Raw genomic sequence first — 24789 nt, forward strand, 5'->3', positions numbered from 1 at the left:
TAAAACTCAATACAAGAGACAAGCGTGGAGGTAAGAGGTAGCACAGAGCACAGGGGACTTGTAGAGATAGCAGCAAAGGGGAGAGAGCCATGCTGAGGTAAGACAGAGTACAGGGGAGAGAACAGTAATGGATGTCCGAATGGCAAGTCTTGGTGGGTCGTCCACCAACAGTATGTGAACAGAAGTACCAATGTAGACCACTAAAGGTGTGGATCAGTTGTTTTTTATTTTATTTCACCTTTATTTAACCAGGTAGGCCAGTTGAGAACAAGTTCTCATTTACAACTGTGACCTGGCCAAGATAAAGCAAAGTAGTGCGACACAAACAACAACACAGAGTTACACATGGAATAAACAAACGTACAGTCAATAACACAACAGAAAAATATATATACAGTGTGTGCAAATGTAATAAGATTAGGGAGGTAAGGCAATAAATATGCCACAGTGACGAAATAATTACAATTTAGCATTAACACTGGAATGATAGATGTGCAGATGATGATGTGCAAGTAGAGATACTGGGGTGCAAAAGAGCAAAAAAAATAACAATATGGGGATGAGGTTGTTGGGTGGGCTATTTACAGATGGGCTGTGTACAGGTGCAGTGATCGGTAAGCTGCTCTGACAGCTGATGCTTATAGTTAGTGAGGGAGATATAAGTCGCCAGCTTCAGTGACTTTTGCAATTCATTCCAGTCATTGGCAGCAGAGAACTGTAAGGAAAGGCGGGCAAGTTGGCCAGGATGATATCTATGAGGGTGCCCATGTTTACGGATTGAGAGTTGTACCTTGTAGGTTCCTTGATCATTTGTGTGAGATTGAGGGCATCTAGCTTAGATTGTAGGATGGCCGGGGTGTTATGCATATACCAGTTTAGGTCACCTAACAGAACGAACTCTGAAGATAGATGGGGGCAATCAATTCACATATGGTGTCCAGGGTACAGCTGGGGGCAGAGGGTGGTCTATAACAAACGGCAACAGTGAGAGACTGATTTCTGGAAAGGTGGATTTTTAAAAGTAGAAGCTCTAACTGTTTGGGCACAGACCTGGATAGTAAGACAGAACTCTGCAGGCTATCTCTGCAGTAGATTGCAACTCAGTGCCATTCGGCAGTTCTGTCCTGACAGAAAATGTTGTAGTTGGGGATGGAAATTTCAGATGTATTTTTTTATATATTTAACTTTTTTTATGAATGTCAGAATCCGCTGCAGCCCAATGAGCTGTAACTTCTCAGGGAGTATAAACACAAAAAAACACACATATTCACACACACATACTGTACACACACATACACACTGATGTAGTACACATGCACACTGAGACAATTTAGTGGCGTGACGAAACATTTAGGAAAACCCATAACAACAGACCAGAGCAAGGCAGAAAGCATTGACACACACTGAGAAACGCAACTCATATTCCCAGGGTTGGGGAGGAAGTGATTACATTGCATCAGTTACATGTAATCTGATTACAAAGAACTGTTACTGTAATCAGTTACGTTACCAGCTAAAATATTGCAATCAGATTACAGATACAGTACCTTCGGAATGTACTCAGACCCCTTGACTTCCCCCACATCCCGCCACGCAATAGCCCCACTCCAAAATGGATCAAACAAACAAAACAAACCTCCGAAAAAAACACACAATACCCCATAATGACAAAGCAAAAACATCCCTGCAAATGTATTAAAATTTAAAAAAAGAAATTACTTATTTACATAAGTATTCAGACCCCCTGCTATGAGACTCGAAATTGAGCTCAAGTGCATCCTGTTTCCATTGATCATCCTTGAGATTTTTCTACAACTTGATTGGAGGCCACCTGTGGTAGATTCAATTGATTGGATATGATTTTGAAAGGCACACACCTGTCTATATAAGGTCCCATAGTTGACAGTGGATGTCAGAGCAAAAACCAAGCCATGAGGGCAAAGGAATTGTCCGTAGAGCTCTGAGAAAGGATTGTGTCGAGTTCCCCAAGAACACGGTGGCCTCCATCATTCTTAAATGGAAGAAGTCTGTATCCATCATTCTTAAATGGAAGAAGTTTGGAACGCCAAAGACTTTTCCTAGAGCTGGCCGCCCAACCAAACTGAGCAATCAGGGGAGAAGGGCCTTGGTCAGGGAGGTGACCAAGAACCCAATGGTCACTCTGACAGAGCTCTAGTGTTCCTCTGTGGAGATGGGAGAACCTTCCAGAAGGACAACCATTTCTGCAGCACTACATCAATCAGGCCTTTATGGTAGTGTGGCCAGACGGAAGCCACTCCTCAGTAAAAGGCACATGACAGCCGAGCCCGGACTTGAACCCAATTGAACATCTCTGGAGAGACCTGAAAATAACTGTGTACCAACGCTCCCCATCCAACTTGATCGAGCTTGAGAGGATCTGCAGAGAAGAATGGGAGAAACTCCCCAAATACAGGTGTGCCAAGCTTGTAGCGTCTTACCCAAGAAGAGTCGAGGCTGTAATCGCTGCCAAAGGTGCTTCAACAAAGTACTGAGTAAAGGGTCTGAATACTTATGTAAATCTGATATTTCAGTAAAAAAAAAAAAAAAAAAATCTAAAAACCTGTATTGTGTGTAGATTAATGAGGAAAATTATTTTTTTCATCCATTTTAGAATAGGCTGTAACCTAACAAAATTTGGAAAAGTCAAAGGGTCTGAATACTTTCTGAAGGCACTGTACTTAAAAAATAACTAGATGATTACTTCTTTGATTACTTTTAAATTCCGAAAGGATGTTTGCCAAAAAATACATTGACACCTTTCTGTTTTCTTAATTACATCAATTGTGGTGGTTCCATCTGAGAGAGTCCGACCACTATGATGTCAGAGGCCACTATGATGTCAGAGGCCACTATGATGTCAGGAACCACTATGATGTCAGAGACCACTATGAGGTCAGAGACTACTGTGATGACACACCAAATGCATTTGATGATTATTTTTGTCATCTTCTAATGCCTCTTAAGGGGAAAGTTATCCAAAAGTAACTGAAAGTAATCAGATCATGTTACCGAGTTTGGGTAATCCAAAAGTTATGTTTTTGGACAGGTAACTAGTAACTGGAATGGATTACATTACAATTTCAGAATTTTGGTTGACTTTCCTAAGACAGGATTCAGACAAGGCTAAGACATCAGGGTTTGCGGAGTGTGCTAAAGCAGTGAATATAACAATCTTATGGAGGAGGCTTCTAGCAGGCATCAGCTGTGTAGCCGAGTGATCATAGGGTCCAATGAGCAGCAATAGGTGAGTCAGGGAGCCGTTGGTAGTTGCTACTACGCTAGGCGAGTAGGAGACACGGAGTTCAGAAAGCTAGCGGGCCGGGGCTAGCAGATGGGTCTTCGGCGACATCGCAACGGAAAAGCCTGTTGAAACCACATCGGACGATTACGTCGGCAGACCAGTCATGATGGATCGGTGGGGCTCCGTGTCGACAATAAAGGGGTCCAGGCCAATTGGCAAAAGAGGTATTGTAGCCCAAGAATTAGCTGGTATACTCCGTCGGCTGGCCGGGAGAGGGGCCTAGTTCGAGGCTAGATCAAGGTTTGCTTCGGGACAGAGGCGTTAGCCAACAATAGCCACTCGGTTGCAGCTAGCTAACTGCGATGATCCGGTGTAATGGTCCAGAGCTTGCGGCAGGAATCCGGTGATGTGGTAGAGAAAAGCAGTCCGATATGCTCTGGGTTTATTTTGCGTTGTGCAGACTCGCAGGTAATTGTCCGTTCTAAAGCTGGCTGGTGTCCGAGCTAACGGTGAAGACCGCTAGCATTGGCTAACAATGACTAGTAGCTAGTAGCTAATTTGCTGGCTAGCTTCTGATGGAGGTTCCAGTTATAAGGTATAAAAAAATAGCAGATCCGTACCACATTGGTTGAGGCGGGTTGCAGGAAAGTATATTTAGTTTGTAGATGGAAAGTGAGATTAAAATCTATACGAAAAAAATGAAAAACAAACTATTTACAGACTATTAACATGGGACAAGACAAACACACGTCCGACTGCTACTCCATCTTGGATATAGTTGTGTAAAGTACCTGAGTGGCACAGCAGTCTAAGGCACTGCATCTCAGTGCAAGAGGCAACACTACAGTCCCTGGTTCGAATTCAGGCTGAATCACATCCGGCCGTGATTGGGACTCCCATAGGGCGGCACACAATTGGCCCAGCGTCATCTGTGTTTGGCCGGGGTAGGCCGCCATTGTAAATAAGAATTTGTTCATAACTGACTTGCCCAGTTAAATAATGGGTAAAGAAATCAAGGAATTATACTATAACTACTTACTAAGTTCTCGGCATGATTAGGCCTAGGAAATATGCGACGTTGGTATTTTCCATAATATTTCAGGTTTGGCAAGCACACATTTGCAGTACATTAGTTAAACAGAGTAAATTAGTTCAGCAGAATTGTATTGATTTCTATCTAAGAACCAGAGGTCATGCAGTTCTCAGATGGGTACTTTGAATATTTACTTTACCTGCATATTTTATCATTTCAATATAGTTCTAACTTAGTTCTCAGCAGTATGAAATGTTTTGTTTTGACAAGCAACTTCTGTCTTTGGCCCTAATTTGCTTCAGCGCTAGAGATATTTTTGTCTTGTCAGGCTAATTTGCTTCAGCGCTAGAGATATTTTAGTCTTGTCAGGCTAATTTTCTTCAACGCTAGAGATATTTTAGTCTTGTCAGGCTAATTTGCTTCAGCGCTAGAGATATTTTAGTCTTGTCAGACTAATTTGCTTCAGCGCTAGAGATATTTTAGTCTTGTCAGGAGAATTTGCTTCAGCGCTAGAGATATTTTAGTCTTGTCAGGCTAATTTGCTTCAGCGCTAGAGATATTTTAGTCTTGTCAGGCTAATTTGCTTCAGCGCTAGAGATATTTTAGTCTTGTCAGGCTAATTTGCTTCAGAGCTAGAGATATTTTAGTCTTGTAAGGCCAAACAAGTGTTTTTTTGTTGCTGCCTCAGGTGCTGTCTTGGAGAGATTCCAGACGCTCTCAGGATGATGCCAGTTTATTGCACAGCCGAGAACATAATGAAGAACTGAGGGTCAATCCCAAATGGAAACCTATTCTCTATATAATGCACTTATTTTGACCAGAGCCCTATGCACCCTAGTCAAAAGTAATTCACTATTGGGTGTCATATGGTGTCATATAGCATGCCATTTGGGATGCGACCTCAGTCTACATGCTTGGGCTGTATTAACATTGCAGTCACCTCCCTATCCGTTCACCAAGACACAATCTGCACCTGAGGTTACTTTAAATGTAGTAGGCCTGACTGCTGAACATTGATTGACCATCGATAAGTTGATTACCATGGGCGGGTCAAATTCAGACAAAGCAGATGATTATAGTCACACATTATGTAAATCCATGACGTTTACCATTCAGTCCGTCTTTGTGACAGCGCAGCAAGGGTCCAACAGTGCAGATTGCCTTTGCAATCAGCTGCTGAGACAAGCAATCAACAGCATTTTCCTGAGGGAGTTTTCAATTTCAATTACACCAACCTCTTTTTGGATAATATACAGGACACATTCTCCCAAGTCCAGTTCCTTTTGTGTTATATTTGGTCTATTTTTGTCTTTTTTGGGCATTTTGCTATATTTTCCAGAGCCTTAATCCATGAAATACAAAATACGTATGTCACGTTCTGACCAGTATGAGGGTTATTTTGTTAGTGTAGGCTGGTCAGGACGTGGCAGAGGGTATTTGGTTTATGTGGTTCGGGGTGTGTGTATTATGTAGAGGGTAGTTGATTTATGTATTCCGGGGTTTTTTGGTCACTGCTCTGTTAGTCTATGTTCTTTCTAGTTAGTCTGTTTCTATGTTTAGTTAATTGGGGTGTGGACTCTCAATTGAAGGCAGGTGTTGTCTAGTTGCCTTTGATTGAGAGTCCTATATATTAGGGTGTGTTTGTAATTTGTGGGAGGTTGTCACTTGAATTGCTGTCTTGTGCCTTCAAGTCTGTCTTCGTCGTCCATCGTTTTGTTTTGTTTGTAGTAGTGTTTTCATTAAAGTTAATTATGAGCACTCAACCCGCTGCGCCTTGGTCCATTCCTGACGACCGTCGTTACAACGTACTGTACCCACTCTAAAATGTGTCACTATTTTTATTTATAAAACTAGGCAAGTCAGTTAAGAACAAATTCTTACTTACAATGACGGCCAACCAGGGAACAGTGGGTCAATTGCCTTATTCAGGGGAAGAACAACAGATTTATACCTTGTCAGCTCGGGGATTTAATCCAGCAACCTTTCAGGTATTGGCCGAATGCTCTAACTACTAGGCTACCTGCCGCCCCAATATGAATGAAGTTATCTTGCTAATAAAAATGCACCTAATATTTGCATGAAATGTATGAGGAAAATCTGTTGAATATGCTGTTGAATGGTCTTCCTCTTGCTTTGGAAAACCTATGAAATATTTAGTGTCTTCTCTCCTCTGGATATGACTGCTGATTATAGATTGTTCTTCTCTGTGCCTCTGGATCCTCTCTAGTGTCCTAGCATATCTCTGCAGGTTTATCACAGAGCAACAGAAGAGTAATGGCTGTGTAAGAAAGCAAAGTCCACCAGGGACGTGTACTACATCATTCAGATGTAACACCACCATCTGTTTAGTGGCGGCGCAAATGGCAAAATCACAACTTAAGATCAGCCATTTATAGACATACCTGTAAAACTGAGAGCCAGGCAGTAGGTATACCTGTGGACGACCAGGTCTGGAGTCAGATTCCCTCATTCCTGATCACGAGACAGGGTTAGCTAATGGGCGCTATGGGTGTTCATTTATCAAGGTCAAGGCCAGCCAGCGCTTTAAGACAGATTGCTCTAGGTTTCTCCTTGCTCTGCTCTATCGTTAGCTGTTAAGGAATGTTTACAGAGTTTGCTTGTGATTAAAACAACATAAAAAATGAATTCAGTTGGGTACGTCGGGATTGTTTCAGTCCCTGACTCGTTCCCGGCATCGTGTTTACTCCATTAGTGACTATTTATAAAGTGTTGATGGATGGTTTATAATACGTGTGATTTAGCAATCTCTTTTATCCAAAGCAAATTACAGTCATGCACGCATACATTTTATGTACGGGTGGTCCTAGGAATTGAAACCACTATGCTACCGTTCTACCAACTGAGGCACAAAGGGCCACTATAAAAGTGCTATGAGGCATTTGACTGTGCCATTTGGGATGCAACCTGTATTTTACTTGAAGGGCATATGAGCAGTTAGTTTCACCTGGATCGTTGCCCTTCAGGACATACCTGAGGCCTGAGGACTCACTGACCAGACCAGGGTAATAGAGGAGAAAAGGTGTGAGGATATTGACAAAATGTCATCCCAGAAATTAGAAGTGCCTAACAGCTTTGGGAGTCCTCCTCTCGTGGTTTTAAAAGGGGAAAGCTTTAACTTGGCAGCTCTCTGAGGACCTAACTGGTCCTCGTAGGCTTTAGCTTTACACCAACAGGAAGGATGAGACGCTTGTTTAGCCCCTCAGCTTCCCAGGGCGTTTTAGCAGAACGGTTTGTAGTTGAGTGTGTATTCAGAGGGGTTCCGCTCTGGGAAGAATACACCCCAGTGTTGAGACATGGTGTGAAATCAAATTACCACAAACCCTGTCAGGTGTTTCACAGTGTACAAGACACGGAAAGAGAGAACATGCATTCATTTGTTGCATCTCTTTCTCTCTCTTGCTCTCTCTCTCCTTCTCCCTCTACTTTTCTCTATCTCTCTGTTACTCTCTCTATATATATATTTCTCACACTCACTCTCTCTCTCTCTCTCTCTCTCTCTCTATCTCTCTCACACTCTCTCTCTCTGGTTTTCTCTCTAAAGCCATGATGAGTGGTGTCAGGTATATATTAGCAGCTGGACACCAGTGAAAGTCTCACAGTGGTACCTCTGCTGTGAGGGTTGATTGGAAAACATCACACTCTGAATAACAACGTCTGGCTTCTCTTTGTGGACACATAGCATAAATAATCACTCACATCTTAGCAGGGATCCAGTTTGGATAAGAGGAAAAAGGCTGCCTTTGTTTCTGCTGTTATTGTTCACTGGTTGAGTCATGAGCTGTGTGAGCAATGAAATCTTCATGCCAAGTCAATGATCTCCCTGGGGGAAGAAACCCAACATGAATGCCTTCTCTGGACAATGTCTCAAGCAGACGTTTATAGATCCACAACAATGGACATTTTTCCCCCTCTGTTCCCTTACATGATTTTCAATTGTTCATGTCAGCTTGTGTCTTTAAGTCCCCCCCCCCCCCAAAAGAAACATGCTGTCATTCAAAGTTTAATAATGATTAAGTGCTTTGAAATGAGAAAATCATAAACGTCAACCTTCTGTGTTGATCTGGTGTATATATGGGCCTGTAGTGTCACCTCCAGCACTAAGCCAAAGAGAGGAGAGGAAAGGTGACCCTGTCATAGACCTATTGTAGTAACACTAATATATATTTTGTACACAATAAAGAAAATCAATTACATCTAAATATTGCTCCCAGCATTGATCAAAACTTAGATTCTTGATCAGACTGAGTTCGCCTGCATCTTTGCGAACGAGTGGAATCATGAACAGAGGTTTGTTCGTTATCTTCCAATGCGTTCCCCGTATCTGCCTCCCAGATTTAGCTTTTTAGCAGCACATTCACCACTCTCTCAAATGGCTAGCTCTGCCCTCTCGCTGCACAGGCCGAGGAAGTCAGCTCAAGTAGACTAGCTGGCGGCAGAGACTTATGAAGGGCTCTGGCTAGTATTACTGAGCCAGCTAGAGGGGTGAAGTAGGAAGCTAACGTTATTCGGAGCCTACCTCAGCAGGAGCAAAAAATAGGCTACTAAGTTCTCATAATAACTTTCTTATCAACCAAGTTAGGAACAAAGAAAAGAAGATATGTTTCAATATGAACGTCTCCTATCATCCATATAGGACTACATTAAAATGCCATCATAATGCAAATAATACAGTTAATACATATTGGTGGATGGTTGTTCTTATCTCCATCACCCACTGGAGTTGATAGCTTACCCATTACCTACTTTCTTTTACCACTACAGTTTTTTTAACCTTATTTTAACTAGGCAAGTCAGATATGAACAAATTGTTATTTACAATGACGGTCTAGGAACAGTGGGTTAACTGCCTTGTTCAGGGGCAGAACAACAGATTTTTACCTTGTCAGCTCAGGGATTCGATCTAGCAACCTTTCGGTTACGGCTGGCCCAACACCCTAATCACTGGGCAACCTGCCGCCCCGAATACATCACTGAAATTAATACAGAATCGTAAGTAATATTCTAATAATTAATGTGAATGTGATAATACGATCATCTGTGTGCTCCATTGATGTCTGTTTGTGCAGAGCTTGATTAGTAATGCCTAGGAATACAAAGAGATGAGATATCTTTGTTACGAGTTGATGATATGCAATTCATCATTACAACTGACTGAACAGATGCTACGTGTCAGTGTGAATCAGTTCTCATATTTCCCCTCTTTCAGGGGTATAGCATTACAATTGTATAGCTAATAGGCTATGTGTTTATAGATCGACTGAGGTAGATGAACCTACAGCAGCTAAGGTGATAATGTCTGGGGCCATTTTTGCTTGGTTTTGCTGTTCTCCGTTATCAGCCAAGGTGATAATGGCTGAGGGTGGGAAGGGGGGGACTCAGTTGTGATGGGCTGCCAGTGTCAGCTCTATGGCAGCTTTATGATGAATTACCTTTCTGGGTCTGAATGATAGGTCTGATACTGAATGATGCCAGCACACGATTGTTCTGTCAGCAAGTCAACGGGAACTGCTGAGAAATAAATAAAGAATAGCAAAGAAATGAACCACAATTCAAGACAGCCTTTTTATTTTTCATTACAGGTGCCATCTCTCATATACAGTATATCTCCATATCCTCTGTTATGGGACAGGATATGGGGGGATGGACACAGCCATCCTCTAAGAGAGGGAAGGCCTAGTTATGAAAGAAACATTCTGTATGAACCTTTTGCGTATGTTTGTAATGCCATGTAGAGTATATCTTTATGATTACATACAGCGGAATGGTACATCAATTCTGCACATCATTTTCTCACGTTGATATTTTTTCACTTTACCGAACAGTTCATGTCGTTCACATTCCAGGTAATGATTTGATGGCTGTGTGTTGTAGAAACCGCAACCTCTATTGTTCTCTATTAAGAAAAGGCCCGGGCATGTCATTTTATTGTTAAAAAGAGATTCTGATGGATGTCTCCTCTTTCTTTCCTTACACAGCTCAGACGATTATTATGAGTACGGACACGATAATGGTGAGGAATCATATGAGTCATACGGTGAGTTACTAACTGCTTTATTAACCTATAAAATGTTGTTGAAATGAATACTGTCTTGTTCAATGTGATTCTTTGTTCTTCAGCAGTTTGAATGCTGTGAATTCTTAAAAGGGGGTTCTTAGCTGACATCTGGATTTGTTTTAAGATGGTCATATTATGGCTCATTTAGCTATTTGATTTTTAATTTTTGGACCCCTTTAGGTATAAAAAAAAATAAAGAAAAAAAGTATTTGATAAAATATTGAATTTGGCCTTTACTACCATAACCCAGAGAAACGCACTGAATAACACGTAGATGCATTGAATAACACATGGTAAGTGTTAATGAAGTGAAGTGTTTGTCCTATAGCTAGGAGATATAAGAAAGCTCAGGAAATAAATATATATATATATATATATATTATTATTATTATTATTATTATTATTATTATTATTATTACACATATTTAACCTCTTTTTGGGTAGGCACAAAACTACCTTCATCCTCTATAATATTTTTTTAACCGGTGCCTGTTACCTTCAGATGAGTCCCGTGACACTTGTGGGGGTCATAAAGCAAATTGTAGAACCCCATCGTGCTTCTGAGAATCTCCCCTTTTCCACAGTGGGTTCACATTAGTTTGTAGCCCAAACAGTTCGGACGCTACAAACAGAAGTTGGCACATTGACTGTATCTTCTTCAGACAAGTCCCCTGACACTTGTGGGGGTTGTAGAGCAAAATACCATCGTGTTCGCGAGAGTCTCCCCTTTCCATAGAGAAGTCAAAATAGGTAGGTAAAACAGTTTGGAAGCGACAGATGTTTTTGTGAGAAGACCGGTGTTCCGGATGTTTCATGGACAAACACAGATCTAGCTCTCCCACCTTTCACCGCAGATGTGGATCTGCGATATCGGCAGATGCGGTAGATTGAGACGGATATCTTTAGTTTAAACTGACGGATTTTGAAGGGGATTTTTTTATTATGTTACGTAGATTGACACACCGGTGTGTCAGTTGACTCTAAGGGTTTTCAAACCCACATGCAATGTAATTTCCCTGAGTAGGCGCTACATACATTTTTGGGACACATTTGTTGTAGACGTATATCATGAGGCATGTTCTTTGTCAATATAATGGTAAAATAATTGCTGAATGATTATTCTGTTTCACAACAGAATTAGACCTCTTTTACGCAACTCCATATGAACAGTGCTCATTTTTCTGACAATGTCAAATATAATTCTGTTATTATAAAGGTTGGGGATGTCTGATAAAGACACAGTAATTCTATAAAGCGGGGCATGGCTACGTCTACACAGTGCCCTGAGTGTATTCATACATAAACCATGAGTGATAGAGTAACTGATATGCCTTGACGTCTGGTTTTCTAATATAGCTTTAACCATAGTTTTATTTTCTGGTGTAATGACTTGAGCGCTGTATGGTTCCTGTTTCAGTCACTGAGCTGTTAATGTCATCTCATTACGTTTACCCTGGTCTCCTCTTGCTTTGGCAGATGTCAATTCTTACAGCACTTCACAGTAAATGTATACAGTTGTCACCAGACTGAGACACTATCTGTAACATGAAGGACTTACAGTATATGTTCTTTGGTCCATAATAACTTTGTAATTGACCATAACATAGGGCAGGTAGCCTAGGAGCCTGTAAGAGCTTTGGGCTAGTAACCGAAGGTCACTGGTTCGAATCCCCGATCTGACTAGGTGAAAAATCTGTCGTTGTGCCTTTAAGCAAGGCACTTAACTTTAATTGCTCCTGGGTCGCTGTCATTGATGGCTGATCCCTGGCTGTGAGGCTGTCTCAGGGGAAGTGGGAAATGCAAAAAACGTGTATAATGCACACACTAGTATAATACACACTACAAATATAAGTACCACCTAATTGTTGTTATTTTAACTGAAAGAAGAGTTTATTCATATTTGTTTTTGCAATACAGATTAACACACAGGAATAATGTGGCAAGAAACTGGCGGAAAAGTGTAAAGAACTAACCTCCAAAGCACTCACACAGACACACACCCCGGGTAACAGTGCCACGCTAAATGCTTTCTAACAGGTCAAAAGAAAGAGGTGTTTGACAGTTCAAAGGAAGGGTTTGTTTAAATGATAAACAGAGTTGATGGTACATAGCTGATCTCTAAACACAAGGTTACCTTGGTCACTGTCTATCTAAAGTGAGTGCCAGAGAAACGGTGACAGGTTTAATTAGAAACTATTGGTTATGGGCTGCCAGCAGAAACCATGTCAGGGAAAAAACTGTTCTTTGTGAGCCTCTGCTCTGCTCCGGGGATGAGACTCTGCTGGCTAGAGATCACACAAAGGCTGCCATCGATGCAGCAGGCACTTGGCACATAGACAGCAGAGGGCCTGAATGAGGTCTGATTTGGGCTAATGGTTATTGTGCCCTTTTGCTAGTAGCCACTACACTGGCTCTTTTCAAGTAGCTATTTGATCCTCTGTTTCAATTATCTAAATGCATCCTTCTAGGTGAATGACAAGCTTATTGGTGGATTTTTTGTTTGAACTACAGAGGCTGTGGGAGTCTTCTGTTGTTCCAGTTGGATAAGCCATATCAACATCAGACTCTCAAAGGATTTTGTGACCAGAAAGTCATGATGCTTGATTTATGTTCACTGATGAAGACAGAACCTTGACATAATTGAACTATTTTTGACTGGATTGATGCCTGATTAAAGTATGATAGCTGAATACTTACCTCAGTTCCAGGCTAAGGAAAATATAAACAATTTTGTCCGATAACCTCTTGACATCAGCGTAAAAATGACAAACATCTGAGTTACACAAAAGTGTGTGTGTGTAGAAGTGATTCTTACTGTTGTTTCCCTATAAAGCAGGTCAGGAGGAGTGGACAACTAATCGCAGCAAGGTGCCAGCTGCACGGACGACCAAGGGAGTGTACAGAGAGACGCCCTACTCCAGATATTGAACTGATTATACAACAACCTGCAGAATCCCTCATGGACGTGTCATCAAGTAATGGATTTTATACGGACGCTCCCTTCTTTTTAGAATAAAAACACTCAATCGTAAATTTGGTTTTTAAAAACAGAAAAACCTGGTATCATATCAAGACTGTTTTCACCAGAATAATGTGTATATTTTAGGTCATCTACCCACTCCTAAACAAGTAGATATCTAAATACTATGGACCTGGTTATAGAGGGATTGGTGACTTTAATATGTTAGTGATTTAGTTGTAGAGAGGTGAAGTATTGTAGATATTTTTTCCTGGGGGTGATTGGTCAATTGTGTCCCTTGTAAATGAAACCTTTCCAATCAGAAAACAGAACGATCCTGAAATACATATTGTTGTTTGATCTCCTTTTGTAAATGATAGTTCTTTAGTGTTAAAGGGCTTATACAAGCATGGTGTGGAATCATTGTGGATAGTGTCAGCTGTTTTATTCCTATCTTAAAACGTGTGTAGACGTGTGTGTTTCTGTTTAATTCCCCCCTTTAATCAATCTTCATTCACAGGCCATTCTCTTCTTTTTTTGTGTAAAAATCTTCAGTAAAAAAAAAAAGAATCAAGAGCTGCAAAACATTTTATGTAAAGCTCTTAATAATTCATTCAATCTATTATTTTTTAGGGGTTTAAAAACCTGAAATGCTTTCAGACAATGTAATAATCCGTTTCTTGAGACATTAAACCATGTAGAATTGGTCTGGTAGCAGAAATAGTGTATTAGCATATTAACCTTCTCCGCTTATGTAAGCCCTTTAAATTTTTCTTCTTGGTTGATGCTCAATAAACCTTTTGAAAGAAGTACGTTTGTGTTCAAGAGCCTAATTCTGTATTTACATAGCTAAATAGAAAAACACTATAATCTAAACTAATAAAACTAACATTGGAAAGAATGATGCTGATGATAATATTGAAATGCTCACTTTAAGACAGGTTTTTATCTTCCGTAATGAATGTATAGACTCGAGCGATACCATGTTGATCAAGAATTAGCTTCTGAATAATATGATAACATGTAAAACCGCATAAAAGTTAACATTATTTTTATGAAAAATCTTAAAACTGAATGCAAGCAACAAAACAACACAATTTTGTAAGAACTGTGATGCATATTTGTATTTTACAATTCAGGTAATGTTTTGTAGGGAATGGTTTAGATTCAATGTCAATCACAGATTTAAGTCTTTGATGTTGTGTGTTTTTCATATGTTATCTCTTAATAAAACAGATTTCAATGTGTTACAGCATAGGTAATAGTACAGTACACTAACATATACAATAACAATGGCATCGGCACCTGTATTTTCTCACTTGCCTATCTGACAATAAGTCACTTTGAGCATCTTATAATAGACAGTGCTATTACATTTTAATGACAACAAGCAGTGACACCAGGAGAAACTCCTAGGGACTGTTCATAGCTTTTCTACTGGATGTAAGCAATGGCTTTCACACAATTGTATGGAATTTGTATGGAGGGGAAATCGTTTCTGTTGTTGTTTTGCTCCCTGTGTTCCCCTCTGGTGGTGTGGCCCTCTATCTCTCAGTCTATAAAGACCCATGCGGCCCCTGCCCTTTGGCCATGCCCCTCCGTTAGAGAGACTCTAAATGACCCCTGACCTCTGAACCCCAGCTGACCTCCGCACTGAGAGGACGGCAGACAGACAGTAGCTGTTTTAAAAGACCTCCGTCCATCCGTTCCACAAGGTAATCAAACCCAACCAACCTAACCTCATCCTAACGTAGACTGACAAACATAAAGCACTAAAACCAAAATGAACTTTAATATGTTGTTCTTTATTAAGTCTTTCTTAATCTTGAAGGGGTTTAAAAGTCAACACTGGGGATTAATTAGACTTCGATATAAAACATTAAAAAGTAATATAAATAGCTGTAATATTTCTAGTAAGCTTGGTGTGCAATAAGTGTATTATAAGACTTTGATAAAATATGTTGTATTGTAAGTAAAATGAATTACTCTTTAACCGTACTAAAACAATTGTTCTGGATCACTTTAAATTGAAGTAGTTTGTTTTCTTTCTGTACCTTTATTATTGTAATCAATCATGTTATTTTCTTTATTTTAGGCTGGTGCCAGAGCCCAGGGCACATCCGAACACCCTCAAGCTCTGAAGGTGAGTTGCAGCCCACGCTATTATTCGGATAATTCTCCTCCTTTAAATCAACATAACCAGGAAGCTTTTGTTACAAATACAGTATTAGCCGAGATTAAAAAGCTACAGTGCTGTATAGTGCACTACTTTTAACCAGAATCATATGGGCCCTGGTCAAAAGTAGTCTACTACACTGCCTTCAGAAACTATTCAGACCCCTTGACTTTTTCCACATGTTGTTGTGTTACAGCCTGAATTTAAAATGTATCATATTTAGATTTTGTGTCACTGGCCTACACACAATACCCCATAATGATAAAGTGGAATTATGTTTTTAGAATTTTGTTCAAATGAAGTAAAAATGAAGAGCTGTAATGTATAGCATCACTAAGTTTTCAACCCCTTTGATATGGCAAGCCTAAATATGTTCAGGAGTAAAAATGTGCTCAACAAATCACATAATAATTTGCATGGACTCACTCTGGGGAGGTTTTCCAATGCTTCGCAAAAAAATCATGGTGAAGTTATTAATTACACTTTGAATGGTGTATCAATACACCCAGTCACTACAAAGATAAAGGCATCCTTCCTAACTCGGTTGCTGGAGAGGAAGGAAACCCTTCAGGGATTTCACCATGAGGCCAATGGTGATTTAAAACAGTTACAGAGTTTAATGGCTGTGATAGGAGAAAACTGAGGATGGATCAACAGCATTGTAGTTACACCACAATACTAACCTAAATGACAGAGTGAAAAGAAGGAAGCCTGTACAGAATACAGAAATGCATCCTGTTTACAATAAGGCACTAAAGTAAAACTGAAAAAATTGTGGCAAAGAAATGTCCTGGATACAAAGCGTTGTGTTTGGGGCAAATCCAACACATCACATCACTGAGTACCACTCTTCAATCTTGGTGGTGGCTGCATCATAGGTTTGCTTGTCATCGGCAAGAACTAGGGAGTTGTTTAGGATAAAAAGTAATGGAATAGAGCTAAGCACAAGCAAAATCTTAGAGGAAAACCTGGTTCAGTCTGCTTTCCAATAGACAGTGATAGAAATTCACCTTTAAGCAGGACAATACCCTAAAACACAAGGCCAAATATACACTGGAGTTGCTTACCAAGACGACATTGAATGTTCCAGAGTGGCTAAGCTACAATTTTTGACATAAATCGACTTGAAAATGGCTGTCTAGCAATGATCAGCAAGCAACTTGACAGAGCTTGAAGAATAAAAAAAAAAAATCAAATATTAAGCTCTTGGAGACTTACCCAGAAAGACTCTGAGCTCTAATCGCTGCCAAAGGTGATTCTAACATGTATCGACTCAGGGGTGTGAATACTTATGTAAAGGAGATATTAATTTTCAATAGATTTGGAAAAATGTCTAAAAACAGGTTTTCACTTTGCCATTATGGGCTATTGTGCGTGGATGGGTGAGAAAAAAACAACAATTTAATACATTTTGAATCCAGGCTATAACACAAGAAAATGTGGAATAAGTCAAGGGGTATGAATAGGGTACTCGTTTGGATGTGGCCACACAGATCCTATTATGAGCTCAACATATTGTGGTTCCTCTAAGCAGCCGTGGAACATGTCTGAACGGCTTGTTACCACCTTGTGTTAAACATGGTAAACCCATGTTACTGCGGCACAGGAAAGCTGTTCCTCTGGGATAGTCTCCAGACTGGGGAGAAATCCTGGACGTCTCAACAGAGCACAAACCATAATCCTCCCTGTTTTACCGGCCCACAATCCCCCTGGTTGTGTGTGCCAGGCGGGGCCGCTGCCACCCTTTGTGTCTGTGTGATTAGTATACAGAGGAGTTCAGCTCTGTGCAGGCGTGGGCCCCGTGCCATCAGAACCAACCTCTATAGGCCCTTCCAGCTGGAGACATATGAAAAGGATAGCGAGCTGAGCGCTGGCGGGGTTCTCATCTCCTCTCCATCATCAACACACATAGAGATAATGACTTATTGATTGGTTTTGACAAAAATCCATTAAACTTCAAAGAGCAGCCGGGCTCTTTTACGTCCACAATGACAATATCTTAAAAGTGATTAAAGAGCTTGTTGTTGTTGTTGATAATATTGTTGTTGTTGTTTTTGTGTTCGTTTAAGCTGCTTATAATAGCTTTTTGTATCCTTTTAGGTTGAAACAAAACATCGCTGGAATGACATGACTCTAAGATGTAGCTTCCAGACAGCTCTCAGAAGAATCACATGGCAGGACCACATGAAAGAAATGCACCGATTTGGTCTTTAAAAGGAAAGGAGAACACATCTCCCAGCTGAAGAAACCAGATGAAGAAACTTCAGTGTGGATCTCTGATCTATCTACAGACCAAACACTGAACATTTCATTTCTCTCCGTGGATGTCGTAGCAGAGCCACCTGTAGAGGAACTGTAAAGGGAAGAGGCTAATGTGTAGATCACACTTCCTAGCTCTTGTCCCATAGACACAGCAGACCAACATCACACTTCTCCCAGCTTTTATAGAGAGAGACAATTAACCTGTATAACACTTCTCCCAGCTTTAAGAGCGAGAGAGAGACAGCAGTCCAGCCTCACACTTCTCCCATGCAGCCTCTAGAACCACAGGCAGGAGACCTGTATCACACTTCTCCTCCAGAGAGACAGACAGGAGACCTGTATCACACTTCTCCTCCAGAGAGACAGACAGGAGACCTGTATCACACTTCTCCTCTGGAGACAGACCAGAGACCTGTATCACACTTCTCCTCCAGAGAGACAGACAGGAAACCTGCATCACACTTCCCCAAGCGTCTAGAGCCACAGACAGGAAACCTTTATTACACTTCTCCTCTATAGAGACAGATAGGACCCAGCTAGCAATGAGGAATCAGCCCAGAAGCGTCCCTCTTCCGGGGGGCCAGAACTGATAGAATCGGCCTGGAATCGGGTGTCGGACTCGGCCCGGAATCAAAATGAATGACTGCCCAGAATCGGCCCAAGTACATCGGCCATTTCCGTCTACAGGAATTCAGCTGACTTTGCCGGCATCTTACCAGAATTCCCCCCAGAAGCTGCCTGATCCAAATTTAAATAAATGTATACAAAAATTACCCTATTTAGTCATTTTAAATATTACTATTATTCATTTTATGCATACAAATTATACTCTTCCACCAAAAAAGTCAGAGGAAACACTGTACACCTGTTGACCGTGTCAGCGTGCTTGCGTCATAGGAGTCACTACAGCGCGATGGCACAAGGACATCCTGACCGGCCAAACCGTCCCCTAACTCAGACGACACTGGGCCAATTGTGCGTCGCCTCATGGGTCTCCTGGTCACGGCCGGCATGGGTATCGAACCAGCATCTGTAGAACCGCAGTTTGCACTGCGATACAGTGTCTTAGACTGCTGTGCCACTCGGGAGGCTCCAGCCACAAAGTTTTTAATGCTTATCAATTGCCTTGCACAAAGTATCAAAATACTAAAATACTACTTCAACAGGACTCTTAAAGAATGTTAATTTTATTTTTTGATCACAGAAACAATGATAAAATATGGAAAAATAAATAAATAATGAAATGTTAATTATATAAAGCAACCTGTGTAATCATCTGCCAGAGAGTAGCCCCAATCAGCCCGAGACGCAAGTAATACGTTTGGGCCAGATAACTCCCACCGGAATCAGCCCGAGCTCAATCCCTGCATCCTAGCCATAAGTAATATTGCCTAAGACTCGGGCCTCATGACGTTGGCCGAATCTGACTCTCAGCCGAGCGCCTCGACTCTTAGCCGGAATCGGCCCAGATCCACTGTGATAGCTAGGGAGACCTGTATCACACTTCTCCTAACCTCAAAAGAGACAGACAGGAGACCAGCCCGGCAATGGAGTATCTCATCTTCTGGCAGAATCTGTCAGGGAACATTTTATTCTTCACAGAGACACAAAGCACTCATCTCAAATGGCATCCTATTCCCTATATAGGGAATAGGGTGCTATTTGAGAAGCAGCTCAGCTCTGTATACATTTGATGTACATTCTAAAGTAGGCTGAACTGACAGTGAACCCTACTAGTATTTCTTTGTGGACTCAGATAGTTAAATGGGGGGAAAACGTGTCATCCTTCCCCACATTATGATGTTTACTGCCATAACGTGAGGCTGGTGCGAGGAGCTATAGGAGGACGGGCTCATTGTAATGGCTGGAATAGAATAAATGGAACGGTGTCGAACACATCAAACATATGGAAACCATTTATTCCATTCCAGCCATTGCAATGAGCCCGTCCAACTATAGCTCCTCCCACCAGCCTCCACTGCTGTATAACCCGACTGCAAGGGAAGAGAAAGAAATGAATAATGCAGTATGCCACAGGCCTGACATCCTATTGCTCGAAATGACACTTCTAATTGCATTTGGTTTTGTTCATTACCGTATATATAATCCACTCAAATGAATAAATAATTCACTTGCAGTGCCTTATTGTATGCCAAGAAGCTTAGATAGTCTAGAGGCAGTGAAATATAGAGGAAGGAAAAATGGCATTCAGAAAAACAGCATTCAGGACAAAGGGTTCCCAAACTGGTCTGAGATCATCTGAACAGGCCACGAGGGCAGTGGAAATCCCAAAATAGCTTTCCATGTATAAAACAACTCTACTCTGTGTCTGCATCCCAAATGGTATCCTGTTCCCTATGTCTATTCCTCTCAACTGATGTTGTCAGTGGAGTAGCAGTCAGACAATAGTTTTCCATTAGAGGAAGTGATTCTCTTTTCACTCTGAGGCCAGTTCCCCGGACAATAACACTGAAGCGGTGTGTGTGTGTGGTGTGTGTGTGGTGTGTGTGTGTGTGTGTGTGTGTGTGTGTGTGTGTGTGTGTGTGTGTGTGTGTGTGTGTGTGTGTGTGTGTGTGTGTGTGTGTGTGTGTGTGTGTGTGTGTGTGTGTCAACTCTCTCATCACTGCCGGGGGATAGCAGCTAGTGGCTCCACTTCCACTCTGGAGTGGCTTATAATGCCAAGGCTTATCTGGGATTATCCTGTCTGAGTTAATGCAGAGTAAGAGCAGTTACATGGCTTATTTGATTATGAATGTACGTAAAGGATGTCACGATCCTGGCTGTCACTGTGAGACAGCTATATTCACGGCGTTCTCTTGCTCTGCAGACACACACACACACTCAAATTTGTTTTGCTATCCTTGTGGGGGCCAAACAATTGATTCCCATTCAAAATCCTGTTTTCCTTAACCCAAACCTTAACCCCAAACCTCTAACCCCTTGTGAGGACTGGTTTTACAGTCTTTGTGAGGACTTCTGGTCCCCACAAAGTTATTAAAACCCAAAACACGCACACACACACACACACACACACACACACACACACACACACACACACACACACACACACACACACACACACACACACACACACACACACACACACACACACACACACACACACACACACACACACACACATTTGAACATCATATTCATTCCACAGTGATGCTCAGAACCGAATGCAATTATACACCTATTGTCAGATCCTCTATGTCCAACAATGAATAATGCCAGTGAGCTACAGGAACGTTTTGATCTAGTTTTCATTGATGTGTGTTCCATTCCTTTTAATCATGTTGATGAGCTCTTACCTAGCAGCCACTTTCTGCCTTTTATTCTATAATTAACTCAAGGTCTCATTATCTCCTCTTGATTAAAACGCTGTAATCAATGTTGTGGTGCTCCTCTTTTATCGTCACCAATCATGTGGAAGGAGCATCAACCAGACTACAGCCACAGGTCACTACCGGCCTGTCATTTAGAACAGAGGATGTCCCAAGACGCTCGTTTTTTGGTTTATGTACTTTACTTCTAGCAAGCATTCCATGTGCTGTAAACTACTGTGTCATCATGTCAATGTCCTGTGTACTTGTAAACCTCATGCATAGCTAATAAATGTTTAATATACTCTCATGTATTTATTAACTGGCAAATGCATACATCTTTTTTGGGGGTGAATTTCTTAAGTGATCTTCTGTACTACGGTAAAAAGTTGTGTGGTAGGGAGAACAGTGTAAATGTACTGTGGTAGAAATTAGAAACAAGTTGTTAGTCACAGAAAATATATAAACGCAACATGCAGCAATTTCAAGAATGTTACTGAGTTACAGTTTGTATAAGGAAATCAGTCAATTGAAATAAATTCATTAGGCCCTAATCTATACATTTTACATAACTGGAATACAGATATGCATCTGTTGGATCAGAAAACCAGTCAGTATCAGGTGTGACCACCATTTGCCAAATGCAGCGCGACACATCTCTTTCGCATTGAGTTGATCAGGCTGTTGATTGTGGCCTGTGGAATGTTGTCCCACTCTTGTTGTTGGATATTGGTGGGAATTGGATCACGGCATCATACAAGTTCATCCAGAGCATTCCAAACATGCTCAATGGGCGACACGTCTGGTGAGTATGCAGGCCATGGAAGAACTGAGACATTTTCAGCTTCTAGGAATTGTGTACAGATCCTTGCGACATGGGGTTGTGCATTATCATGCTGAAACATGAGGTGAATGGCGGATGAAAAATGGCACGACAATGAGCCTCAGGATCTCGTCAAGGTCTCTGTACATTCAAATTGCCATCAATAAATACAATTGTGTTCGTTGTCAGTAGCTTATGCCTGCCTATACCATAACCACACCGACACCATGGGGCACTCTTTTCACAACGTTGACATCAGCAAACCACTCGCCATGACGCCATACACTCTGTCTGCCATCTGTCAGTTACAGTTGAAACTGGGATTCATCCATGAAGAGCACAGTACTCCAGCATGCCAGTGGCCATCGAAGGTGAGCATTTGCCCACTGAAGTCATTTACGACTCCGAACTGCTGTCAGATCAAGACTCTGGTGAGGACAACGAGCACGCAGATGAGCTTCCCTGAGACGGTTTCTGACAGTTCGTGCTGAAATTCTTGGGCTGTGCAAACCCACAGTTTTATCAGCTGTCCGGGTGGCTGGTCTCAGACGATCCCGCAGGTGAAGAAGTCGGATGTGGAGGTCCTGGTTGGCGTGGTTACGCATGGTCTGCAGTTATGAGGCCAGTTGGACGTACTGACAAATTCTCTAAAATGACATTGCAAGCAGCTTATGGTAGAAAAATTAACATTGCATTCTCTGGCAACATCTCTCGTGGACATTTCTGCAGTCATCATGCCAATTGCATGATCCCTCAACTCCCTCAACAATTGCATTCTCCCTTAAAACTGCACATTTTAGATTAGCCTTTTATTGTCCCCAGCACAAGCTTCTTGATATGCCACACCTGCCAGGTGGATGGATTATATTGGCAAGGGAGAAATGCTCACTAAGAGGGAAGTAAAAAAAATGTGTGCGCAACATTTTTAGAGAAAGAGGCTTTTTGTGCATATTGAAAATTTCTAGGATCTTTTATTTCAGCTCATGAAACATGGGACCAACACTTTATATTTTTGTTCAGCGTAAATACAACAAAATACAATGATCTTTGTCCCTCTGTACTTCTGACTTAACATCAATATAAGACTCCTATTCCATTTATAGTCCACTACTTTTGGCCAGGGCCCATTCGGCTCTAGTCAAAAGCAGTACACTACATAGGGAATACGGTGCCTTTTGGGACACAACCTCTAATGAGAATCACAACATGGGATGTCTATGAAATAAATGACTTGCCAGAATCTTCACTGTATTGATTTGACACTCTGGGATGAAGTCAGTTTATAAATATAGGTTTACTCTTTTAAGAGGCCTCAGATGGAAAGTCCTGGTGGATCTTGGCAGTTTGGCAGATTTGGAAACTTGAAAAGGCATTAATTTATGGATATTATTTACCTTTAGATGCCCTTGAAACAATACTTGCACATCAAACAGGTGTGTGAAAGGGAAGGGCTGTCTTTCTTTCCTACCTCTTTAATATTGTATGTTCTCTCCTCTCCTCTGTGGCTACTGTCTCCCTTAGATACATATTTTTCTTGAATGTAAATATGTCTTTATTCTCTACTCTTTTATCTCTATTCTACCTCTGGATACGTCCCAAATGACACCCTATTCCCTTCATAGTGCAATAGTTTTGATAGGGTGTCATCCGCGTCTCACAGATCTGACTTTGAACTTTTGTTTCCCACTGAATGAAGTTTAGTCCATCTGCTCTTGTCCTCATCATAGATATCAAAACAAAGGCTGTCCCAAGTGGCACCCTATTCAGATGTGCTCTCTCCTAGACAAATGGAGTCTGATTCAAAATTGGTTGGTTATTTCAAGAAAGGAGCCTTATACTGTAAATGGGATTGTTTTCAGCTTCACTAAATCCATCACAGCCAGTTCACAACCAACAACCATCTTCATCTAATTCTGGCCTATATTCATATAAACAGGAAATGACTAAAACAACCAAACGGTCTTTGAACCGTGAAACTGATCTTCTACCTGTCCTGTATCATGTTCTAGGGGCATGGGCTAGATCATATGTAGGTGTTTTATCTGCGCTACAGACCAGGTTGTTGTTGCTTTCTTCTTCTTACAGGTGAGAATAAGAAGAGAATCGCTCTAGAAAACCCTGAGGAGTGCGGCCGACTCATTTCTGTAGGGCAGAGGCAGGGGCTGAGGCTGAGGCTGGGGCTGAGGCAGGGGCTGAGGCTGAGGCTGAGGCTGGAGTTTAGATGGCCTTTTCGGCAGTCAGCTTCTGACAGCAAGGCTGTCTGGTGGTAATTGCCTGCTGGGGCCTGGCTGTCTGGTTGTTATCTAGTCTGAACTATAAGCCTCTACTCTTCTTCTCTGCGCTGATATCATGGCCCTATAGATACAATACATGGATGTTCTGTTATTAAGTATATTCGTATTAAACTTTCACAATGTGTTTCGTCCATTAGAAACAGGAATGGGGTCAGAATATCCTCCTATTGTGAATATCATCAAACTAGTGTGCATCCAAAATGACTTCCTATTCCCCATGACTTTTAACCAGGGCCCATTTAGGACAGAGCCTGCCTCAGCCCTGTCTCTGATGGTTGGATAATGTGAGCAGATGGTAATGCGAGTGTAGCAAAATGCTTGTGCTTTTATTTCCGACAGTGCAGCAATATCTAACAAGTAATCTAACAATTCCACAACAACTACCTAATACACACAAATCTAAGAAAAGGGATGGAATAAGAATATGTACAAATAAATATATGAGCAATGACAAATCGGCATAGGCAAGATGCAATAGATGGTAGAAAATACAGTATATACATATGGGATGAGTAATGCAAGATATGTAAACATCAATTTTAAAGTGGCATTAATAAAGTGACTAGTGATCCATTTGT

The 24789-nt window shown here is 41.3% G+C and overlaps 1 protein-coding gene across 3 annotated transcripts in view; it reads left to right on the plus strand.

Moving 5' to 3' along the window:
* Positions 1–18786, plus strand: part of LOC106570219 (KH domain-containing, RNA-binding, signal transduction-associated protein 3) — a 156547-nt gene extending 137761 nt beyond the window's left edge. The window contains exons 8-11 of one of the 3 annotated variants that reach the window (XR_001320628.2): positions 10292–10350; positions 13205–13346; positions 15426–15473; positions 17607–18786. Coding sequence is in view for 2 of the 3 variants with exons in the window: in XM_014142306.2 (XP_013997781.1) it covers positions 10292–10350; positions 13205–13299 (154 nt within the window). In the remaining variant the exon portion in view is untranslated. Of the gene's footprint in view, positions 1–10291; positions 10351–13204; positions 14140–15425; positions 15474–17606 lie in introns of those variants that run through there. The other 2 variants (XM_014142306.2, XM_014142307.2) reach the window with 2 other exon arrangements.
* Positions 18787–24789: the final 6003 nt, after the last annotated feature.

Source organism: Salmo salar, chromosome ssa14 (assembly GCF_905237065.1).
Source record: "Salmo salar chromosome ssa14, Ssal_v3.1, whole genome shotgun sequence".
In the NCBI taxonomy this organism is placed as follows: domain Eukaryota; kingdom Metazoa; phylum Chordata; class Actinopteri; order Salmoniformes; family Salmonidae; genus Salmo; species Salmo salar.